We start from the raw sequence: 20,875 nt of genomic DNA, 5'->3' as shown, positions 1-20,875 counted from the left end.
CTCATTCACTCTGGATGGAAGGGTCCAAGAGTTATTTACCAACAATGCTCTGTTCTTTTGTGCACTTCTTCTGATGGGGAAGGAAAAGAATAGTTTTGTGTCTTCAACACAAAGGGAGGGACATCAACAGGAGACCAGCTGTTCCTCATTCTGTCAAAATAAACTATCTTTCCATTTCTTTCAACTTATTACATAGCCTTTGCTCAAGTGTGGGTGGGAAGGATGACCAATTGACAAAGGCATCTCAGGTGCCTCTAAATCACAAAAATATATGCATACATGATACAGAAAACATTACTTTGATCTTCAGCACATTTACTTGGAAGCAGCCCCCTATCTCCATTTTCAAAAGGATTTATTTTCCTTGAAATACGTGTTTAAATCTACGAATTTGTGAATGAACAACAAATAGCATAGTAGACAGAACATTCATATCCATTGGTTTCACTTTAAATACAAAATGATGGGCTGGTTCATACAGCATTTCATAATAGCAACAAGAAGTGAAGTGTGGCAGGTGGGCCTGAGCCATGATGGATCATCAGCGGGGTGATCAATGTCAGAGAACCCACGGCCAAAGCACTTTTATGGAGCTATCCGTGGTGCTGAACTTATTTGGGCCCTAGGGTTCAGCACTATGGACAACTCCTTTAAAGCTCAAACCAGACACACAATGAATAAACCATCCCACTGACACTGGGGCAACCAGCACCCATGGCTTATCACTTCACACCACCTAACACACAGCAAAAGCAGTTCACACATAAAATCCATTGTCAGTCATCCAACACTAAGCAATCAAGATGATGGAGAAAGGGACCAATCTGCATTTGTGAACCAGGTCTAAGTATCTTTAGCACCAAGGTGTTAATATTTTTCTACAGGAACTATTTCTAAGTTTTTAAATGCTATTATCTTAAAGGACATAGTACCACAATGGTTTCTTTATCTGAATGGAAGGGAAACAAAACAAAACAAAACAAAACAAAATGGGCCATTGTTAGCAGTACCTATATAATGGGATGCACCATGGAAAATGGGGGAAACTTAATAGCTAAAGTTCACATAACAAGGATTTGGTTGTACCAAAGAAATGGAGTACATCTAGTTATGGAAAACTCATTCGCTGGAACAATGCCTTCAACACAGTGCAGCCACGCAGCTATTATCATACACAGATCAACCACGTCGCATTGATGGTTCCAAAGTTTCTCATGTTATGTGATAACCCTTCATATTAAGACTATCAGCTGGTTATCATAGCCAGCCCTTCTATACCCAATTATTTGTTTTATTATATTTCTATACCACCCATTAACCAAAGTTCCCTGAGCAGTTCACAAAGCAAAACTTAAAAACATTAAGCACAAAAACATTACCAAACAGAATATCAAACTCAAGAAGCTTTCTCTCAGCAGCTTTTTCACATTCCCTTGCATGCTTTCCATTCCTCAGCTCATGGTTGTTTCGATCATGACATCACCCTCCAGTTGTGCTTCTGTTTTTTTAAGCACAAAAAGCACTTTGCAGAATTTTGCTGTCAGTGTTGTTGTTTAGCATTTTTGTTCATTTGTCGAGCAGGGATTTTTATTAAAATTACTGTAAAACAAACGAGCAGGTTTCCATGCGTGTAATAATGTTATTGTACTATTCAGTAGTGCCACCTAGAGGCTTTAGCAGAATGTAAGAAAATCTGGAAAGGAAAATAATTCCTGTAGAGCTCCAGTTAATTCCACAGACAAAACTAGACAAAGAAACAGTGGGTTAAACAACCTCATCTAGAAATGCTATTTGCTGGTGTTTGTCTCAGAGCAGTAATCAGGATTAAGAAGTCACCTCCCCGCCTTGAGGTGAGCAATCTCTTTGACTAGGTGCAGTGCCATTTCTTGGTGTGAATACTGGCATATACTTATGGGCTGCTGCCTAAAAAGGAAAAAAGGTGTATCTATTTCTGCAATTATTTTAGACAAATGGATTTTTCAAACTGACTCTCCAGCCTCATTAGCTGATGCATATGTCAGTAATGGGAGAGAGATCCCATGACCTGGGAGCTTACTTCTGAGTAAGCCACACTAAACTCAATGGGACTTCTGAGCAAACATCTCTAGATTTGTGTTGCTGGTTGATTAATTGAATTAACTGATGATTGAAGAGTCATGCACACAGGTATTGTAGCATTATTTTAGAAGTGGCATTCTCGGCTGTGTGAGAAAAACTGGGGAAGTATCTTCTGGGAGGGGGGATCCATTTAGTCAGTTGAAATGTGCAATTATTAACCTAACAGGCCAATCAATTAAACATTGCTACCCCTCTTTTTCCACCTATGCTGCCCCTTCCCCCACAAAACCACATCTCTATACAATATTATATATTTTCCTCCATTGTGGATTCATATTATCCAGGAATATTGATTCATTTATGTCAATCACTGTCTCTTCTTCATTGTGAGAGACTGAAAGGAACAGCAACACTAAAACAGTGAGTCAATAAAAATAAGATGAATGTGTTATATTAAAATATAAAATACTATATGCAGCAAGGGAATGAAATTATTCCATGCCTATCTTATCTCAGGAGCTATGAGACTGCTGGGAACAGATATGACAGGACTTCAGGAGACAGGTTTGTGCCTACAGCCCTGAGAAGTGATCACCTGGGAGGAACTGCAAGCCCAGTGTGAGCCAGCACCACCTGCATACCAAAAGCCAAAGCCTTCACAGGGCAACAGGTGCACCAATCCAACAACATCTGCACAGGCTTGGGGTTGCACTGTGCAGGTTTTCCCAGATGGTCCTGCGAAGGGATGCTCATGCACCTCTGCCTTTCTGGAAGAATAAGCCCTTGCCATCATGGAGAAAGCATTGAAAGAGGGACTCTCATGCTGTTCAGAGACTCGATGTATGAATGGTCTAGCCAAGGGGCTCCTTGTCCCACTTTAGAGGTTTTTTTTTAGGATTCTATTTTGCTTCAAGGATGCTTCATACTTTTCCTGTTTTGATCTGGAGAGCCTTTTACTATCCAACCTCAGTGTTGCTGAATTTCCCCAATGCCAGCTTTCCACCACTGTGCTATGGCCTGCAGCTTCCAGTCCCCCACCCACCCTCAAACCCACCCACCCACTCACCCACCCACCCACCAACACACTCACCCACCCCTCCTCCTCCTCCGCAAAACACAGAAGCACAGAGTCTGAGAGCACAGGCAAGGGTGTCTCACTAAAATGCCTGCATCTGTGTGAAAAGTTCCCTTGCTTTCTTTCTCTCTGCCTGGCCCCCTAAAACTCTTTTGTGAATGGGGCCAGTGCAACATGTGGCCTTTCACCCCGCCCAAGAACCAATGCCAGACAGCCACACTCAGAGAATTGTTTGTTAATAGTCCAATTAGATAATTGCCATCTTTCACTCCTTTCGCTCAACATTTCCCATAAAGGCATGAATAAGGAGAGCAGCATGAAGAGGGCTTCTGCCCTGCAAGGTGACAAGAAAGGCTGGAGCATGCTCTTTGCACAAAGCCAGGCGCTTGAATTGAATCATTGTAGTCAAATCAATGGTCTTATTGGATTACTGGCTGTTGCGGTTCTCAAAGATATTGTAGCAGAGACAATGAAATAGCTAGGGGGAAACTTTTTCCCCCCTTTAGTAGATCACGCAGTTGAGATCTCCCCGCGCTCGCTCTCTCCCTCTCTCTCTCCCCTAGATCCATCTGAATACAAAGCGGGCGGGGGGGGGGGGGGGGGAGCAAGCAGAGCCTGCCCTGCAAACGCGTTCAGTGTTTGTGAAGGTGCAGAGCATTAGAAAGAAGCGGATGGAGGGCGGGGGGGCACACAAGTATCTGAATCGAATTCATGAGACGGAAGAGTTTAAGATGGCTGGCTGCGGAACTAAGGGTTAAGGAGGATTCTTGCTACTTGCCAGAAAAGAAAAGGAAAAGGCGGCGTGGGGGGAGCGCTTTCTCGGATGAGAATCCACACCAAGGAAAACTTCTCCTTTTTCATTGTCATCTGCGTTAACTTTGGTGGTGACTTGGCAGAGGTTTGCCGAGACATCCAGATTCCTTTTGTCAACTTCATGGCTCCCGTCTTGTATCTCTGCTGGTTTCCTTGGTAGCTTGATGTCTTAGGCGTGTCTTGGATAAAACCACTCTGTAATCCGGAAGGGTCAAAGGCAAAACTGGAGAAAGTTAATCACGGTTGCTAATGGCTTCTAACAATTCAGGCTGAATCTTGTCAAAAGTTTTCTTTTTCCTTTTTTCCTTTTTCTCCCCTTCGTCTCCCCTTTTTCTGGAAGTCTCAGTCTTTTGATTGTGTGTTTCCTGAAAGCAAGGCCAATCATTTCAGTTTATTCACTGGCTAAACTCGACTTGATTGGGGACAAGCATACAAACCACCCATTACGATGTGATATATTATCCAAACAATTTAGTGTATTCATGAGGTAACCTAAATGTGGAGGCTGCGAAATTACCCGTAATCAATTGAAACAGCGAGTGCGCGTCCCTCCGGGTGCCTAACAGCTACATCCCTCGCCGTAATAAGGGAGGCATTAAATCATTTCGGAGTTGCTCTGTTGAGTACCTGATCATTGCGGCGCAGGAAAGCTGGACACTCGCACTAGGACGCTGGGACGGAGGAAGCTGCGGATCGCCCGCCTGCCTGCCTGCCTGCCTGCCTGCCTTCCCAGCAGAAGAGCCGACCGACCCCTCGCCTCCAAGGGACTTGGCTGTTACTCCCGACCTGACCATAAGCCGTGCAATACCCGACACGCACAGACTCCGCTTCTTCCTCCACCCGCCTTCCCTGTTTTTCTTTTTGCCTTACTTTTTTTAACAAGCCCATCTTGCACTACATATTTGGGAAACAAGACAAAATGGACGTTAGATGCAATTCCGAGATTGAAGCCAACCGAGTGTCCAAGAACGGGCATAAGGAGAGCAAGGAAGGCAAAGGCTCGGAAGGAAATATTTCGACTTCGTTCTTGAAAGAGCAGCAAGGGACTTTTTCGGCCTCTGGCGTCTCGGAAGATTGCAATAAAAACAAATCCAGTTCCGCTGATCCGGATTACTGCAGAAGAATATTAGTCCGAGGTAGGAGTGTCGCGTTTTGTTGCCCGTGTTTGAAATCCCTGTTAGGCAATCTTCACTCCCCACCCCCTTTTCTTCTTTTAGTCAAATTCTTGGGATTTCTCAGCGCCTGCTCTTTATTTTATCCATCTCTTCCACTACGGTCTTTGCTTGGTGCGCTTCAATCGGGGGATATTTTGCAGGGAACTGGAAGATCCCGCATTCTAACTGAATCGTGTAGGTTTTGTGGTTTCACGTACTTCTCGAGGGGATCCGATTTTGGGGGTTGGCGGGAGGGCATCGGCGACCTCGCCTTCCACACATTTGTTTCTAGCCTGTCTTCGCTTTAAGCTCCCAAAGCTGAGGGACGTGTACACACGATCCCCAGGTCCCTTGTCCGTTCCCTTCGATCCAGGCTACAATCCTATTACCTAGGAGTAAGTTCCTCTCAATTCATTGGGGCTTACTTCTGAGTAAACTGTGTAGAATTTCACTATCAGCCGTCCTTAGAAACGGCTGCTTGACTGAAGTGTCAGAAAGAGCTCTCATTCCCACAGGTAGGCGAAACGGGGAAGGTGGGCAAGAAACGCAACAGAACCTTCGCTTCGAAATAGTAAAAAAAATACACCGGGCTGCTTCTGCTTTTGCAGCTGTCCTACTCTTTCCAGGCTTCGTTTTCTTGAAAGGGCAGGGGAATTTTTTTTTTTTTTTCCTGCGTCCCCCGGGTGAGGCGATTGGGAAGAATCGGTTTCTTCGAGGCTGTTTGTTTCACTGGGAGCCCCTTCGCAAGGAAGGCTCAGGTATTTTGGAGGCGATTTTTAACAAGGTTCCAAGCCTCCTTTTCTGTTGTGGTCATGTTTATGCCGACTTTATCTAACAACGCGTGTCAGATTATGTCCATTTGAAAAAGAATGCCACTTAATTCAGTGTTACTGCCTTTCTTTGAATGTAATGTTTGGATTTTGGTTTATTGCTATTGTGCCATTGTAGCCCTTTCTTGATTCTTTCCACTTTTTCTCTGCCTGTTTATCCTAAGTCACCAGGGAATAATTTAACTGGATTCTCTTTGAAATGTCTATTTAAATTCGAAATAAATTAGGATGCCTTTTTAATTTTTTGCTTATGCTTTTACAAGAGCCTTCTACAAAAATGTGATCAAAAGAAACAGGGCCAGGAAGGAATAATTGATTCTTCCAGGGTTAACCACCTAAAAAGAGGCTGTTAATTTTTTAAAAATAAAAACAATCTTAAGTTCTCTGTGGCTAAAACCATATTGGGAAGACAACATTACAAGCAAGGTGAGAGCAGAAAGGGGGCCGAATATAATTCCTGTCGAGTTCGAACTTGACACGGTGCTGATGAGACTTGGAATGTTTCGCTGAAATTGAGGGCAACAGAGGAAACCTACTGGAAATCGGAAAGTAGGAACTTGGTCCTTCACATGGATGAAAAGCAAAAAGGAAAAAAGACAGAAAAAGTGGAGTGGTAGGAGGCAAGATGGAAGTTGGCTTTCCCTAGCAGCCTTCTGCAGCAAAGTTATGGGCCTGCATTGTGGCTAAAAAGCCAGCTCGGGTGAAGTTGATCATGTTGCAGTGGCAAAGAGATCTGCACAATGAGCAGAGGCGCTGCTGCTATGAGGCCCTGACCATGAATGGGGCTGATTCCAACTGGCCCCAAGCCCTGTTCAACACATATTTTTGAAAATGTTTGGAGTGAGGGTACACATTGGCCCCACCAAATGGGTGGCAGTGCTCAGAACCACCCCTCTGAGATATTCAGGGCCTTGGCGGGGGTCTCCATAAAGGCTGGGGACTCCATTGGCTAAACTGAAAGGAGATGCTTCACTCAGTCTCTAGGCCAATGCAGTGGCCCCTCCAAGCCATTTCCTGGAAATGGGCTATTTCCTTCCCTCCTTCCTTCCTCCCTTCCTCTTCTTTCTGCTTCTTCTCCCTCCTCAGTCTAACAGCATCTCTATTTGTCTTTGCCAGATGCCAAAGGCTCAATCAGAGAGATTATTCTCCCAAAAGGGCTTGATCTGGACCGGCCCAAAAGGACCCGTACATCTTTCACTGCAGAACAACTTTACAGGCTTGAGATGGAGTTCCAGCGATGTCAATATGTGGTTGGACGGGAAAGGACTGAGCTGGCGAGACAGCTCAGCCTCTCAGAAACTCAGGTACTAATAGACAAGAAAAATGGATGAAAAGTGTCTGACTGGTGTCTCTCCTTCCTTCCTTCCTTCCTTCCTTCCTTCCTTCCTTCCTTTATTCCTTCCTTTTGTCCCTCCATGCTGCACACTTTCTTGCACTAAGAGCTAGATGGTGCAATAGTTCCAGCACTACAAATGAATGCAAATGACCTGGGTTCAAATCTCCCCTCCCAGTTTTGAAGCTTACTGGTGCATCCTGAGTTAATTACAAAGCCTTGCCTCGAGATTGTAGCACGAATGACATTGGACTGGTACTGTTTATTGATCACACCAGTGCACTCCATGCACTGAATAAATCAGGCTAGTCAAGTTGAGGAGATAAGCACCTTTCCAGGGTCCCCAGACGTTAAAAGTCACCCTTCCCTAAGGAAGACATTAAACCCTTTCCCACTCATAATGATCTGATCATAGCCATGGACACACACACACACACACACACACACACACAACACTTTTACCATCATAAAAAGATCCAAAGCAGGTGGCATATCTGAGCTACTTCGGGGGTGTGGAAGCCATGGATCTCAGTGTGGCATGAAGTGCATCCTTAATTCCAAACCTGCCAACCTAGGCATAATGTGAAGAAGTAGGTTTATATGGAGGCAAGGCACTTTGTACTTTGAGACATATTTCCAAGTACACACGCTGAAAAGCATGCTGCGGATCATTGATAGTACTCTGAAACTGAGTTAAGTGGATTCAAAATAATAATAATAACCCTAATAATAATAGGATTTTCCAGAATATTTTTTTTCAAAATGTAGAAGCTATTTGGTTACCTATATCTAAAGAACAGTCCATTATTTTATGCAAAACATTTCATCAGAAATTAGTTTTTACTTAAGTCCATGGGAAGTCATTCATTGCAGCACCAAGTGTTGTTACAGGACCTGGAGATACCTTGGAGTTCCAAAAATGACAGAAGACACACCTAAACTCAAACAGACCACCAAGTGACACAACTAAACTTTTCAGTGCAGAAACAAAGTATAAAATAATTTCCAGAAACCACAGTCTGAAGAAATAAATTTATCCTAATCATATTTATTCAGAAGTAAAGCCCCTGTGTATCCAACGGGGTTATTCTCATGCCTTTAGGTCACAGCTTAAGAAGTGGAAATAAAATTAAAGATGCTTCCATCTGGAGAAAGGAAGGAAGGATTTGTTGTGAGGGGAAAAATAGAGAGGAGAAATGTAATGTAGAAATAATAAGAATTAGAATAGTGTCTGACCATTGTAACTGCCAGCTCTTGCAACTGAAAGTCCTATTTAATAAATCCTAAGTTGGGTACATCTATATATTATGAATACTATTTGCAGTCATCATCTGCATCATTCAGGTTATATTTTTCTATTCTCCAAAGAGCAGAACCTCTTGAGAAAATTGCTATCAAAATTAAAAGTAATGTCTGAGCACTTCAAGCATGCTGCGATCTTCAGTCTGGGACACTGTGATGCTCAAGAAGTTCCTTTACTTGAAAGACCTCTCAGTGAGACTTCCTATCCTAGAAAGAGAAGTGTTAAACCTACTGCCAGGCTTGCAGCTGTAGTACCACTGGTTAAAATGAGACTTCGATGGATGTGCTCGAAGATTCCCCTCACCCAACACACACACACACACACACACACACACACACACTCCAAGCCTGAACAGACACCTTAATTGGAGGAAGGAAGAATTTCTTCCAGGAACATTTAAGCTGGGAGGTTTCACAGTGCAACAAAAACTGTACAGGCCAGCTAAGTTTTCCTTTCCAGGAACAAAACTGGAGTAACTGCCCTTATTCACTTCCCCATTGGCCTTCTATTTCCGTTTCCAGTGATTTTTTTTTTCTGTCCGCCTTTTGAGAGAGAGAGAGAGAGAGGGAGGGAGGGAGGGAGGGAGAGACTTACACTCTTTTTCCTGCCATGTGGTGTTTGCATTGATTACGCAGAACTAGGCTTCATTTAATCCAATGGCTCTTTTTTGCAAGTAAGTGTGCAGTGGAATCCCATGTATGTCTGCCTGGGAGTAAGTGTCATTGCATTCAACAAGGTTTACCATTCCCAGGCAACTGAGGCAAGTGAAATTAGCGTTGGGACCTTGCTCAGGCTTTGGAGTTCTGGGATATAATGCATGTTAACCAATACATTTAAAGTTCCCTACAACTTGGCAGGGAAGGCAACTGGATGTTTACATGGAACATCCAAAGTATTTTTGTAATAGAAGAACTGACAGCGGGGCAAGTTAAAGAGCAGCAACCTGATCTTTTCACTGTTTAGGGTTACTTTTAAATATATTCTACAGAGGTCATAAGAATGAGGCTCATTCCAACATTTAAATTGAGTCGTTTTCATTTTAATCCAGCAATGACTTGCAGCAAAATATGTAAACACGGGTTTGTTTCTTTGCTTTTTTATGGGTGGACCCATTTTCATGGTGGCATATAGTCCAGAGGGGAGGAGGCCTTCACTCCCATTCTGCACAGGAAGAAAAAAATGTACGGAAAATTTAGAGGACAATCCTACACCAGTTTGGACAGAAAAAATGCCTACCATTCCTACCACAATGCAGTCGATATGCCGTTTTTCTGTCTAAATTGGTGTAGGATTGTGCATTTACTGCATAGGGCAGCCCAAGGGATGCTAGGATGAGGCAGAAGGAACTAAGGAATAACATAGCGCAAAATGCTTGGGCAGATGTGACGCAAAATCAGAAAGAATAAAAGGTCCTCCATGCTGAAAACATCAGGTCAACTGTGTTTGACGGTTGGGGCTCCATGTTAGCTCAGCAAGCAGAAAAGCAAGTGGGCAGATCCATTTTGAGCTCGTGTTTACTGATCCTGGTCTAAGGGGAGAGTGGAACAGTACGGTGAGAGGTGTATGTGCAGTTTTATGCCTCCTCCTCCAAACGTCACATCCGAGCATGATTTCACGGTGAAGAAAGAATCAGTGAAAAAAAGACTAAACGTGTAAGGAGCGGTTTTTATTTCTTGAAAAGATCCTATACTGTAATAAATCCCTCTGACAAGCTAATTAGCATTTCTTTGGCTGTCAGATTTAGTCGAGTTAGTATGACAAACGAGGCAGCCTCAGGAGGCTACAGCGTGGCACGTGATGTTGATTTGAGGGAAACAATATTTGAAATGGGGGAAAGGAGATCTAAAGTCGTGGGGAGGGGAGCTCTGTGCCTTTTTACAAGGCTGGAGCCGAAAGACCCGACAACCACCACACGAAATTGCAAGCAGCCTTGGACGTTCACACGGGGACCTTAGACTGGGGAGAGCTCCAGCACACCTTCGCGGACCCACGCCACGCACGATACTCTTAACGAAATAGCCCAGCCTGGCTGTAAAATCCTGCCCAGCTTTCCAATTTCGAAGGCTCGCAACGCAGGCACAACCCTTGCATTTAAGAGCATGTGTGTGTGTCGGCGGGGCGGGTCGCCTTAAAAAGCATAAGAAGGAGGGGCTATGGTAGGTAGGAGCTGAAGTGTCTGTAATGAAAGAGGTCTTCTCTTCCACGCAAACTTATTTATTGTGGAATTGATACCCCGCCTTTCTAAAAAAAGAAATGATATTCAAAGAGGCTAACAATAATAGATCGCATTTTAAAAGGTTAAAAAAAGATTATAAGACACGCAATGATAGCCATGTAGTTAGAGTGCTGGATTGGGGACGTGGTCTCCACTGGCCATGAAGCTCATTGAGTGATTTGGGCCAGTCGCAGACGCCCAGCCCAGCCCAATTCACAAGGTTGGTGTTGCAGTGAGGATAAAATGGAGCTACGCAACCCGCCTTGGCTTCTTCAGAGAGGGGGCAAAAAGGGGGATATAAATGCAAGGTAATGCTAATATATTGCACACAGCAACAAAAGCAGCACGTTTGCGGGAACAGCTTCCTGGTTTCCGAAACAGCCGGGCCGAGCTGGCGCCGCCCTGAGCGCGTCTTCGAGGCCGGGCGCTGTTGCTTCTCTCGGGATGCTTCACTCCGCCGTCTCTTTCTACTTCTTCCTTTTCCTCCGTCGCTCACGTGGTTCAAGAGACTCCCTCCCTCCTTCCCTCCCCGGGCTGAGTCTGGATCGCTCAGTGTGTGTTTTCCCCGAAGCCTAAACTGTCCACTTCGTGCAGTCTGATGAAGTGGGTCTCTCACCTAAGGAAAGCCACAATAAACGCGCTCGTCTTTAAGGTGCCTGAGAAGAGAACTCTTTTGTTATTTCTGCAATTCTCGGCCCTTTCAGGAGCACTTTTGAGTGTGCAAGCCTGCTTTGTGATTCTTATCACGTTCCAAATGACCACACATGCTCGCCCGCTCCTTCACACACCGCGCACGCAGGCTTCTCCCGCGATCCACTTGACGCCCCTGCGCAGAGCAATCTCTTTCCTCCCGAAGATTTCCACCGCCGGTTTAGGATAAGCCCCTGGCCCAGTCGAGTGCAAAGGGCTGTAGAAGGGGACGGGCGAGGAGGGGCACTCCTGCCCGCGCAGGGATGGGCAGCGTGGGGCCGAGGGTGCTTTTCCGCCGGGGGCACTCCAGCCCTGGGACGGGCCGCACGGCCTACCCGTTCCCGCGCGTCGGCGACGTGCGCGCGTCTCCCCGCCGCCCCGCCACCGTGCCTCGCGCCTTCCACCCTCGTTGGTTCTCGTTGCAGGTCAAGGTCTGGTTCCAGAACCGGCGCACCAAGCAGAAGAAAGACCAAGGCAAGGACTCGGAGCTGAAGTCGGTGGTGTCGGAGACGGCGGCCACTTGCAGCGTCCTGAGGCTGCTCGAGCAAGGGCGGCTGCTCTCCCCGCCCGGCCTGCCCGGCCTGCTTCCGCCCTGCGCCACCAGCGCCTTGGGCTCGGCCTTGCGGGCTCCCAGCCTGGGCAGCGGCACCGGCGGCACGGGCGGGGGAGGGGGCGGCGGCGGCACGGGCGGCGGCGGCGGCTCGGGCGCCGGCACGGCGGGCGGTTCCCCGCACCAGCAGCCGGCCGTCAGCGCGGCGGTCGGGCCGGCCCACCCCAGCGCGCCCGGGAGCCACAACCTCTTCAGCCTGCCCGTGCCCACCCTGCTGGGCTCGGTGGCCAGCCGGCTCTCCTCCAACCCGCTCGCCATGGCCGGATCCCTGGCGGGGAACTTGCAGGAACTGTCCGCAAGATACCTGAGCTCTTCCGCCTTCGAGCCCTACTCCAGGACCGCCAATAAAGAAGGCGCGGAGAAAAAGGCCCTGGACTGACTCGCCGAAGCCCCCGGTGTATTTATATTTATAGTAACCTGTTCGTGGCGACTATTTATGGAATATCCACAGGTTAGGTGTGTCCCTTCCCCCGATCCAGCCCCACACACTGCGCTGTCCCCGCGCCTTGCTCCCCGCAGATCCAGCCGCTCGACGCAGCCGCGGCCCGCTCCCGAGCCCTGCCTTCTCCCGATCGCCAGCAGCCAGTCGGTGCCAAACGCGAGAGCGGCCTCGCCGACGGAGCCGAGGCCTCAAAGCCGCGAAGCCAGCCGATCCCTGGCCGCAGGCAGCAAGCCAGGCCCTGGCAGCGAGCAGACGAGGAAGCGGACGACGAGGTGCTGCGCAGGACGGAGGGCGCGGGCGCTGGCGCTGGCGGAGGGCGGCGCGGGATGCCCTGTCCCGCGCCGTGCACCCACGACGGCGATCGCTTTAGGGACGGGGCTGGGAAGAGTGACGTTAAGGTGGGGTAATGGCGGGGAAGGGGGCGGAGAAGAGGGGCTCTGGCCGAATCGGAGGTTTTTTTTACTTCAAGCTGGCTGCCACAGGGTGATGATAGCAGAGAAGAGAAAAGAAAAGCGGCGATTTTGGACTGCAGGGTCTAGGAAGAGGGTGCTTTTCGGGTTGCTTTTGTTCTTTCTGTTAAGCAGAAGGACCGGTCGGACGTGCGTGTGCATAGATGTGCGTGTCCACGCCTACATGAACACGCACGTTTGCAAGTCCAAACTGGGAGGCAAGGTTTGATCGACAGTGCCAAGTTGCTGGAACGCTCCTCTTATTTTAAACAAATTCCCCCTTCCCAGCAAATCCTGCCGGGGGACGTGCGGCTGCGGGTGAACTGCTTGCGGCATCACCCGGCAGATCCGCACGGCCGCTGCCCCACGACTTGCAGCCCCATCCTGAACAAAGCTCTTGGACAATCGGGTCCTTTGGAAAAGTGGGATGAGGCGTGCAGCGCGAGCCCCTAGGAAGCCTCCCTAAGATGGGACGGATTCGCCCAGGTGTGTCTCCGCCCGCAGGTGTGTGCGCCCCATTTCCCAGGTACGTGCGTGCGGAGGGGGGTCGCCCTTCTCTCAGGTAACGCACAACTGCGAAATGAGCGATTCTTGAAAATTGGAACCTGGCAGTTCTTATGAAAAGACCACCTTAAGTGAACACAGATGGTGCAGTCTTGAAGATTTTAAAGCAAACCCCACAGTGGCCAAAAAATAGAATAAAGCAAAAGGCTTGTGGTCTTGCAAACTGCACTGCTCTCTGCTCCTGTCTGGATCCTAGCCTTTACTTCATCTTGGAGCCCAGTGGAAGAATGGGCTAAATAAACTTTTCTTTGGTTAAATCCTAAATGTTTGAAAGAGACCAGAAGATGGCAATTCATAGGCAAGAATGCAGAAAATTGAGGTTTTTAAGGAAATCCTCATAGACCTTTTAAAAATGAATCTAATTCTAATTCCAAAATATAAATTAAAGACCCATAAGGCAGATTATGCTGTGCAAAAGAATAGTCAACAGAGAAACGAACTGAGGAAACTTGAATGGATCTACAGCTCTAGAACTTGCCTAAGTCAACATTATTCTTTTTTCTTCCCACATAAACTGGACCAAATCTGGAAGCCTCCAATTTTCAACCCTACATGTGATTTATTTTTGTTCGAAAGGCTTACCCTTAAATTAAAGCAAAGACAAAATATTGTTTGGTTTGAATTTATACTTTGAAATGTTCTTCTGTAACCATTGTTATTTTACTGTTATGCATTGCCTTCAACTTTAACAATGTAATGTATTTCTGGTTTATTATTTTTATATTAAATTCCACTGTCAGGAAACAGGAATTTGTCAGGAAACAGACAAACAAAAACACAATGTATTTACTTTCTTCTTTTTTATTTTTTTAAATGCTACTTTGTGTTTACAAGACTGTATAAAATATGTGCCACCAAACTTTTTAACCAAAAAGAAAAAAGGCAAAAAAGTGGAATGGTTGGTGTAGTAAATAGAATTAATTCTAGAACAGAAAAAAATTAAAGAGAGAGAGAGAGAGAGAGAGAGGGAGAGAGAGTGTGTGCAAAATAGTAATTTTATTGTAAATTATTTACGTCTGAAGTTTTTAGGCAACTAGTGAAGAAAATAATGAATGAATCTGTGTGGGAAGGTGAGTCTTCTACTAACCTTTGTTCTGAATGTTTTGGATATATGGCTGTTTTGTATTTATGTGGTGAGAGTGAAATATATTATATCTCTATGATGACTGTGTAAACTGTTATTTTCATCTTGTGTCTGGAATTCTCCAGAGTATTATCAATTCTCATGTTAAAGGCAAAAGAATTAACGTATCTCCACTGAATGTTTGCCACACAGACAACAACTTTGGATCCATAGTTAAATAACTGAACTTCTAGGAGCTGTGGTGGAGATCTCTCTTTGTTTTGTTCATTTGCTTTTATTCAGATTCTAAATATTGCATCTCCATATGAACTGTAGGCATGGATCACCCCCAATATATTTATTGGTCAATCCTATATTTCATTCTGATCATTTTGTTGGTTAACGAAGCTCACCAACAAATCATTTCAGAATCCCTTTTCTGCTAGTCCATGCATTAAAAGTAGAAGGACATCCAGTGGGATATTACTGGAGGGAGAAATTTGTTACAAAGAAATGGCTAATGTAGGTATGACCCTGATCTAATTTCCCCTGATGAACCACATTGATCTGGCCCTTGTGGTGATCATTCCTGTGCCACAACAACTAAGAAGCTATAATATTGTGTACTGAGAGATTTAAACAATGTATAGTTTTGGTATTGTTGTTCCATCACGTTGACTCCAAGTTATGGCAACCCTATAGCCCTGATCCGCTGTTGTGAACTCAAGGCTGTGGCTCCCTTTAAGGAATTGATCCATCTCAATATTTGGTCTTCCTTGTCTGCCTTCAGCTTTCTCTGGCATTATTATCTTTTCCAGTGATAATTTCAGTATGGCTTTCCTTAAAGACTCCAGGGAAATTGATTAGTGCTTATTTCATAACTCTCAACTATGCTTAAAAACCACTCAATTACATAAACCTGTGCAATCTATAAACAGCTTTCTTTCTATCAGAAGGCAGAATGCATGACTTTCATTTCAGTAAGAGTAGAACCATGAATTTATTAGTGATACAAATATATTGATCGATTAAGTGGGCATTTAAGACAAAATAACATCCCCAGAAGAGAATGAGTTTCTCACATCACAGTTTCTCCTGTTTTATTGCCATTTTATCAATCCCTTTTAAATAATTTTCAAAAAAGCAAGCATTCCTCCAAAATCAAGAGGAAAGTCCCACCCCTGTCAAAGCACAGAATGAGGCTGCAATCCTATGCAAAGCTGACTGGGAGTGAAGTCCACTAACCTCATGGGATTTCTTTCTGAGCAAACTTTTATAGGACAAATTGCATGCTTATTCATGGAGTTGCTATTTTACACTAAGCAAATAAACTAGAAAAGGAACATTGTCTTGGGGGAGGAGATGTGCAGAAAATCAAGGAGGCAGTGAAACAAGACTAAAGGATTCTGTCAGCAACACTGAGCATAAAACTGTGATCCTAAGCTTCTATTTAAGAAGCAACTCTTCTGAAATGAATGAGACTTCTTGCAAGCATGACCTCTGAGAGGAGACATGAGATTTGGGATACTCTCCACGGTTAACAAAAATGTTCCAGACAACATTCCCAATTTCCTGTTTTGCATCAGTCTTCCGCTTCCTTATTCTGAAATTATACAACTAGATGGTACTGCCGTTTAAGGAGGACCTTGTTTTGCCACCCTGTCTTAATTTAGAAAAATTAACACACACACAGTCACATTTTTACTGAATGACACATTCTGCAGGGACAAAAGTCCAATTAACGTATTAATTCTGTAACATTCATACACACCACAAACAGCACAACATTCCTCTGTAGCCAGAGTGACTCCTACCGTATCCCTGTTGCAGTTAAATCACCAGTCACCTGGGTGGCCTTTGTTACATGCTTACGCCTAACAGCGGCAACCAATGCCTCCTTGATGCTCCTCGTCTTGGTGAGCCCCATGACTGGTGCTTTTCCACTACCAGTACAACCGGCGAAGCATGGGGGAGAGAGTAGCAACCACATGGCAAACCCATGGGAATATGCCATCTGAAATGATGCAATAAATCAGAAGATGACTTTTGATGCCAATCTTTATAAAAGATGCACACACACACACACACACCCCTGCAAACTTCAGACCCACAGTTGTGCTGCACGGGGATGAACTCTTGGCAAGGAAAACGAATGTTTCACACAGAGGCAGGCAATCTTCTTGAGTCCATGGGAACATGTGTATTTGAAAAACCACCGGGGCACCATGATAAGATGGCAGCCATAGGAGGTGTAGCTCAGCACAAAGAGATACTATCCTGCCTGTACGACTGGAGTACAAGTTAGAGGAGAGGTCTAGGCTTCAAGGCACTGAGCATTCAGCAAGGTATTAACTGTACGCTTTAATATAATTTGGGTACAGCTATACTCCATGGTGATCTTTGGTGAGACTTAGGTTATGTATTTTTACACACATTTTGTAGCAAGCATTATTTGCTACAAAAGGAACATTTATTCTGGATCAGTTCATTTACTTCTGATCATTGCTTGCCTAAAGGACACGAGGACAGCTAGTTGGTGGTCATCTTGCCTCTAATGGCTATAGAGCCAGGAATGAGCCTTTCCAGCCTGTTGAAATCCTGAGAGAACATAAAAGCGGTTGCTTTTGTGAAATGCTGAACCAACTAAATGCTGTGATTAGCCATCTGAAGTGATGTGGGCACTGTGCATATCACAGCATACTTTATAATCCAAAATAAAATCAGGGATAATTATTGTATTGTATTTATATTCTACCTTTGTATTTTTTGAGACGAAGCCAAACAGTTTGCATAGTCTTCCTCCTCCCCATTTTCTCCTTACAACAACCCTGTGAGGTAGGTTAGACTGAGATTCAATGACTGGTTCAAAATTAGAGCTTAGATTTTCTTTGTCCCCTATCCATCGCTCTAACCACAATGCCACACTGGATAAGCAATTTGTATGATTTTATTTTAAGTTATATCTCTACTGTCCTTCAATTTGATATTTTCAGGGTGACATTTCCCAATACTATAACGAATAAGAAAACAAGAAAAAACAAGAAAACAATGAAAGGCAGCATTCAATATTCCAAAAAAGCCAGTAAAGATAAAACAATGTTAGCAATTCAAAATAGCTGGGAAAACCAAACCAAACCAAACCAAACCAAACCAAACCAAACCAAACCAAGGCTTCAGCTGGTATCTCAAAGACAGTAATATTATGATGCAGGGAGCTTCCCTGTGCAGTTCCATAAGCAGGATATAACACCAGAAAAGCCTTTTCTCTAGTCATGTCCCACCCTGCTTTGCCCAAGTGCGGCTCATTTGTCTTCACTTGAAATCTGGCTTTTAACTAGGCAGGTGGGTATGGCAGAAGACAGTACATTTTGCTCTGCACCCAACAGTGTTTGCTGAATATTTTCTCAGCAGATCTCTCTTCCCCTTTATGGTAGTACCAGTATTTGGCATCTCAATCCAGGAGTGACTAGTTTGCAGTTTGCCCAGTCACCCTTGCTGGTGGAGCACTGCAGAAAGGACCTTTCCCATGGTGTCCTCCATCGGGAAGACTTCTGGGGCTCTTTTCTATGTACTGCACACTTTGTGGTGCTTATGCAGAGGGAATGGGTGGTATTCTGCAGTCATGCTAATCAAGAATTCCCTTCACTGGCAAGCTTTCTGGTTTTATTGCAAAAGCCACTATTTCTGAATTTTCGCTGCTTGCTTCTGGAATAAGTGAATTGAATTGGTGACAGGTTTTCTTTTGTTTTTCCTCTTGCACAGCCTGATTCACTTGATTCTTTTGCATACCTATGTACCATACTTCTTGGCAAACATACCAACATGCTCATCTGTGACTGGCAACTCACCCGAGTGTGATGCATTAACATGCTGAGCATGTTTCTTCATATGCCCACCGTCACCTTGCAATAAGGGCTAAGAGTGCCTGCCTAAAAACCACATGATGGCCCATCATGACTTTGCTGATCTTCTGTCACCACTAATACAATAGTTTGACTTGGTGCCTGTTTCAGGAATAGGCAGAATGAATAGAAATGTATTCCTTCATTGACCAAGTCCAGGAGATGAACTCAGAAGACACAAAAAGGGTCTCTTCAGGGGAGAATATGTTATCACATTATATTTGCAAAGAGAGCAAGGCCATAAAAATCATCGTATCATACAAATGTTTGCCCCAAGTTTTTATGACTGGATCCAGATTTAGTCATAACTTAAGACCCAATAATTTCAATGGGTCTACCATGGCTAAGCAGGAATTCAGATCCTGGAATCTGGAAATATACTTCCCCTGAATACATTTAGCTAACATGGCTGATAGGAAGGATTTGTATAGACAGATCCTTGAAGGGGAATGCTTGGAGTGGGTGGAACTGGGTAGGCATGGTACACATGGCTTAGCAGGGTGGGTGGTACCAGTGTGTAGTAAATTGTGACGTACAAGTGCCCAACATGACACCCAATGCAATGCCCTATAAACAGGTCAGGCCTCAGAATTTCATATCCAGTTCTTTTGTAACAGTGACTGGGTTTCAATAGCCCATCTGAAACTAAGCCAGCCCCAAATCCTTTGCATTTCAACAGGAAACAATATATTGTTCATTCCAACATCCACCCCAGCTTCTATGAAGAATGAAGCTAAACTCAGAGGAAAGTGGGAGGTCAGATAATAGCCCTGTCCCCACCAACAAACAAGTGCCAGTTTCTCAACCACTGCTAGGGGGTCACCTGGGGAATGCATGAGCCACTGCTGGCCACCACTCATGGTAAATCCTGACTTCTGTGCCCTCATGCTGCATCACGTTCACCCAAAATAGATTTGTGTACTTTGGACAAGGACCAGGCCATGTCTGCCCTTTGTACATTACTTTTGGTATGCTGCGGAAGCTACAGCTAAATGAAACATTAATAACAGTAGTAGTAATTTCAGGAACAGCATCAGTAAGCCCTTTGAAAATGACTGGTCTTGATGTAATAGCATTTAACATAATTACTCATCAGCTTTTTAACAGCAGTTAACAAATGTGACAGACATATTGGAAAATGACTATAAATTTATAGGTGACATTAGTGTTTCACCCAAATCCTGAATCTGTTCTTGATCAGGCTGATTCAAATTGATCTAAGAGATGAACTGAAGTGGGGCCTCTCCAAAATGCACCAAATCCAAACCAAAGTGTTGCCAGAGATTCAGATTCAGAAGGACCCACAGGCCTAGGGAGCATCTAGAGATATGATTTATCTCAAACTCTCCACATTAGGAAAATGCTAGGGCAGAGAAGGTGGGGAGGGCTTTATAGCTTTGTGACTGGCAGCTGAATGGTCTAATCACAGTGGATTAAATCAGAGCTTTCCAATCCCAGTGCTTTGGGGTAGAGACTTAGCTGGGTCTTGTAAATTGTGCCTGTCTCATTCCAGTCAAGCTGCACAAAATCCAAAGCCAAACAAATTGTTTCATTGCATAAAGCTCCTTTCATACCTGGCAGGGAGGAAAACAAAACTAGCAAACTGAATTACCATTTTCTGCCACCTTTACAACACCCAAAGGCAGCTGCATCACTTTGCCTAATACTAGGGTTGATCCCGGTAAAGGATGTTGAAGTACTACATCATAGGACTGCTCAGCGCTCTTTGTTAGTTCTCTTTTCCAGGAGCAGGAATGTTAAGAGTTGGTTTGGTTTGGTTTTTGTGGGAGATTAGAGCATGTAACATTTGATGCTTGTTTGGAAAATGCTGGATGTTTAAGTCCTTCTGCATCTGCTACTACACATCTAGTGGTAATGGAACAAAAAACAAAAAAGTTTTAGGGTGCAATCCAATGCCCCTACCCTCAGGGCAATTAAGCACTCAGTTTTGGTGTTTGCATAAGTAAGCAGTAGCAGCAGTAAGCTTTGCTGCCACCATACCTCTTGCCCTGTGTTTCATCCAGACATGTTCGGCTGTTTAGATGATGTGGCATGGAAGGGGTGGGGAAGAGGCTGGGGAACCCTCTGTATCTGGCAGGAGCCAATGCCCTCAGCCTTCTCCCCTCCATCCTTTCTTCGGATGCCACATATGCATGCCCCTTTCTTTGGTCTCCAAGACCAATCTGCAACTTCAGAGGGGCAGCATATGTGATTCTTTCCATGTTGGCTGCAAGGAAGTCAGGGCAGGGTTCCCTCTGTGGAATCCCAGCACTGAGCTTTCAGGACCTTGGGTGAGACTTCAAGTAATCCAGTGGGTTCCAAGATGAGAGGCCATAAGTTTGTGTCCTCAAACTTCTTTTCATGCATAGCTTCC

At 45.0% G+C, this 20,875-nt stretch overlaps 1 protein-coding gene across 1 annotated transcript; it reads left to right on the top strand.

The window, feature by feature from the left end:
* Window positions 1-3,956: 3,956 nt before the first annotated feature.
* VAX1 (ventral anterior homeobox 1) lies at window positions 3,957-12,460 on the top strand. The gene is made up of 4 exons (XM_044431524.1): window positions 3,957-4,031; window positions 4,830-5,082; window positions 7,047-7,234; window positions 11,897-12,460. Exons 1-4 carry the CDS (start codon window positions 3,957-3,959, stop codon window positions 12,458-12,460), a joined length of 1,080 nt encoding a protein of 359 aa, XP_044287459.1.
* The last annotated feature ends 8,415 nt before the right edge of the window (window positions 12,461-20,875 follow it).

The sequence above is a fragment of the Varanus komodoensis genome, unplaced genomic scaffold (assembly GCF_004798865.1).
Source record: "Varanus komodoensis strain SLA01 unplaced genomic scaffold, ASM479886v1 scaffold1, whole genome shotgun sequence".
Classification (NCBI taxonomy): domain Eukaryota; kingdom Metazoa; phylum Chordata; class Lepidosauria; order Squamata; family Varanidae; genus Varanus; species Varanus komodoensis.
This window is presented reverse-complemented; position numbering and strand designations above follow the sequence as displayed.

Coding starts and splice junctions, on each gene's coding strand:
- VAX1 (XM_044431524.1), top strand. CDS start 3,957: ATGAGAATCCACACCAAGGAAAACTTCTCCTTTTTCATTGTCATCTGC. Junction 4,032..4,829: donor TTGGTGGTGACTTGGCAGAG/GTTTGCCGAGAC, acceptor TTTTTTAACAAG/CCCATCTTGCACTACATATT. Junction 7,235..11,896: donor TCAGCCTCTCAGAAACTCAG/GTACTAATAGAC, acceptor TTCTCGTTGCAG/GTCAAGGTCTGGTTCCAGAA.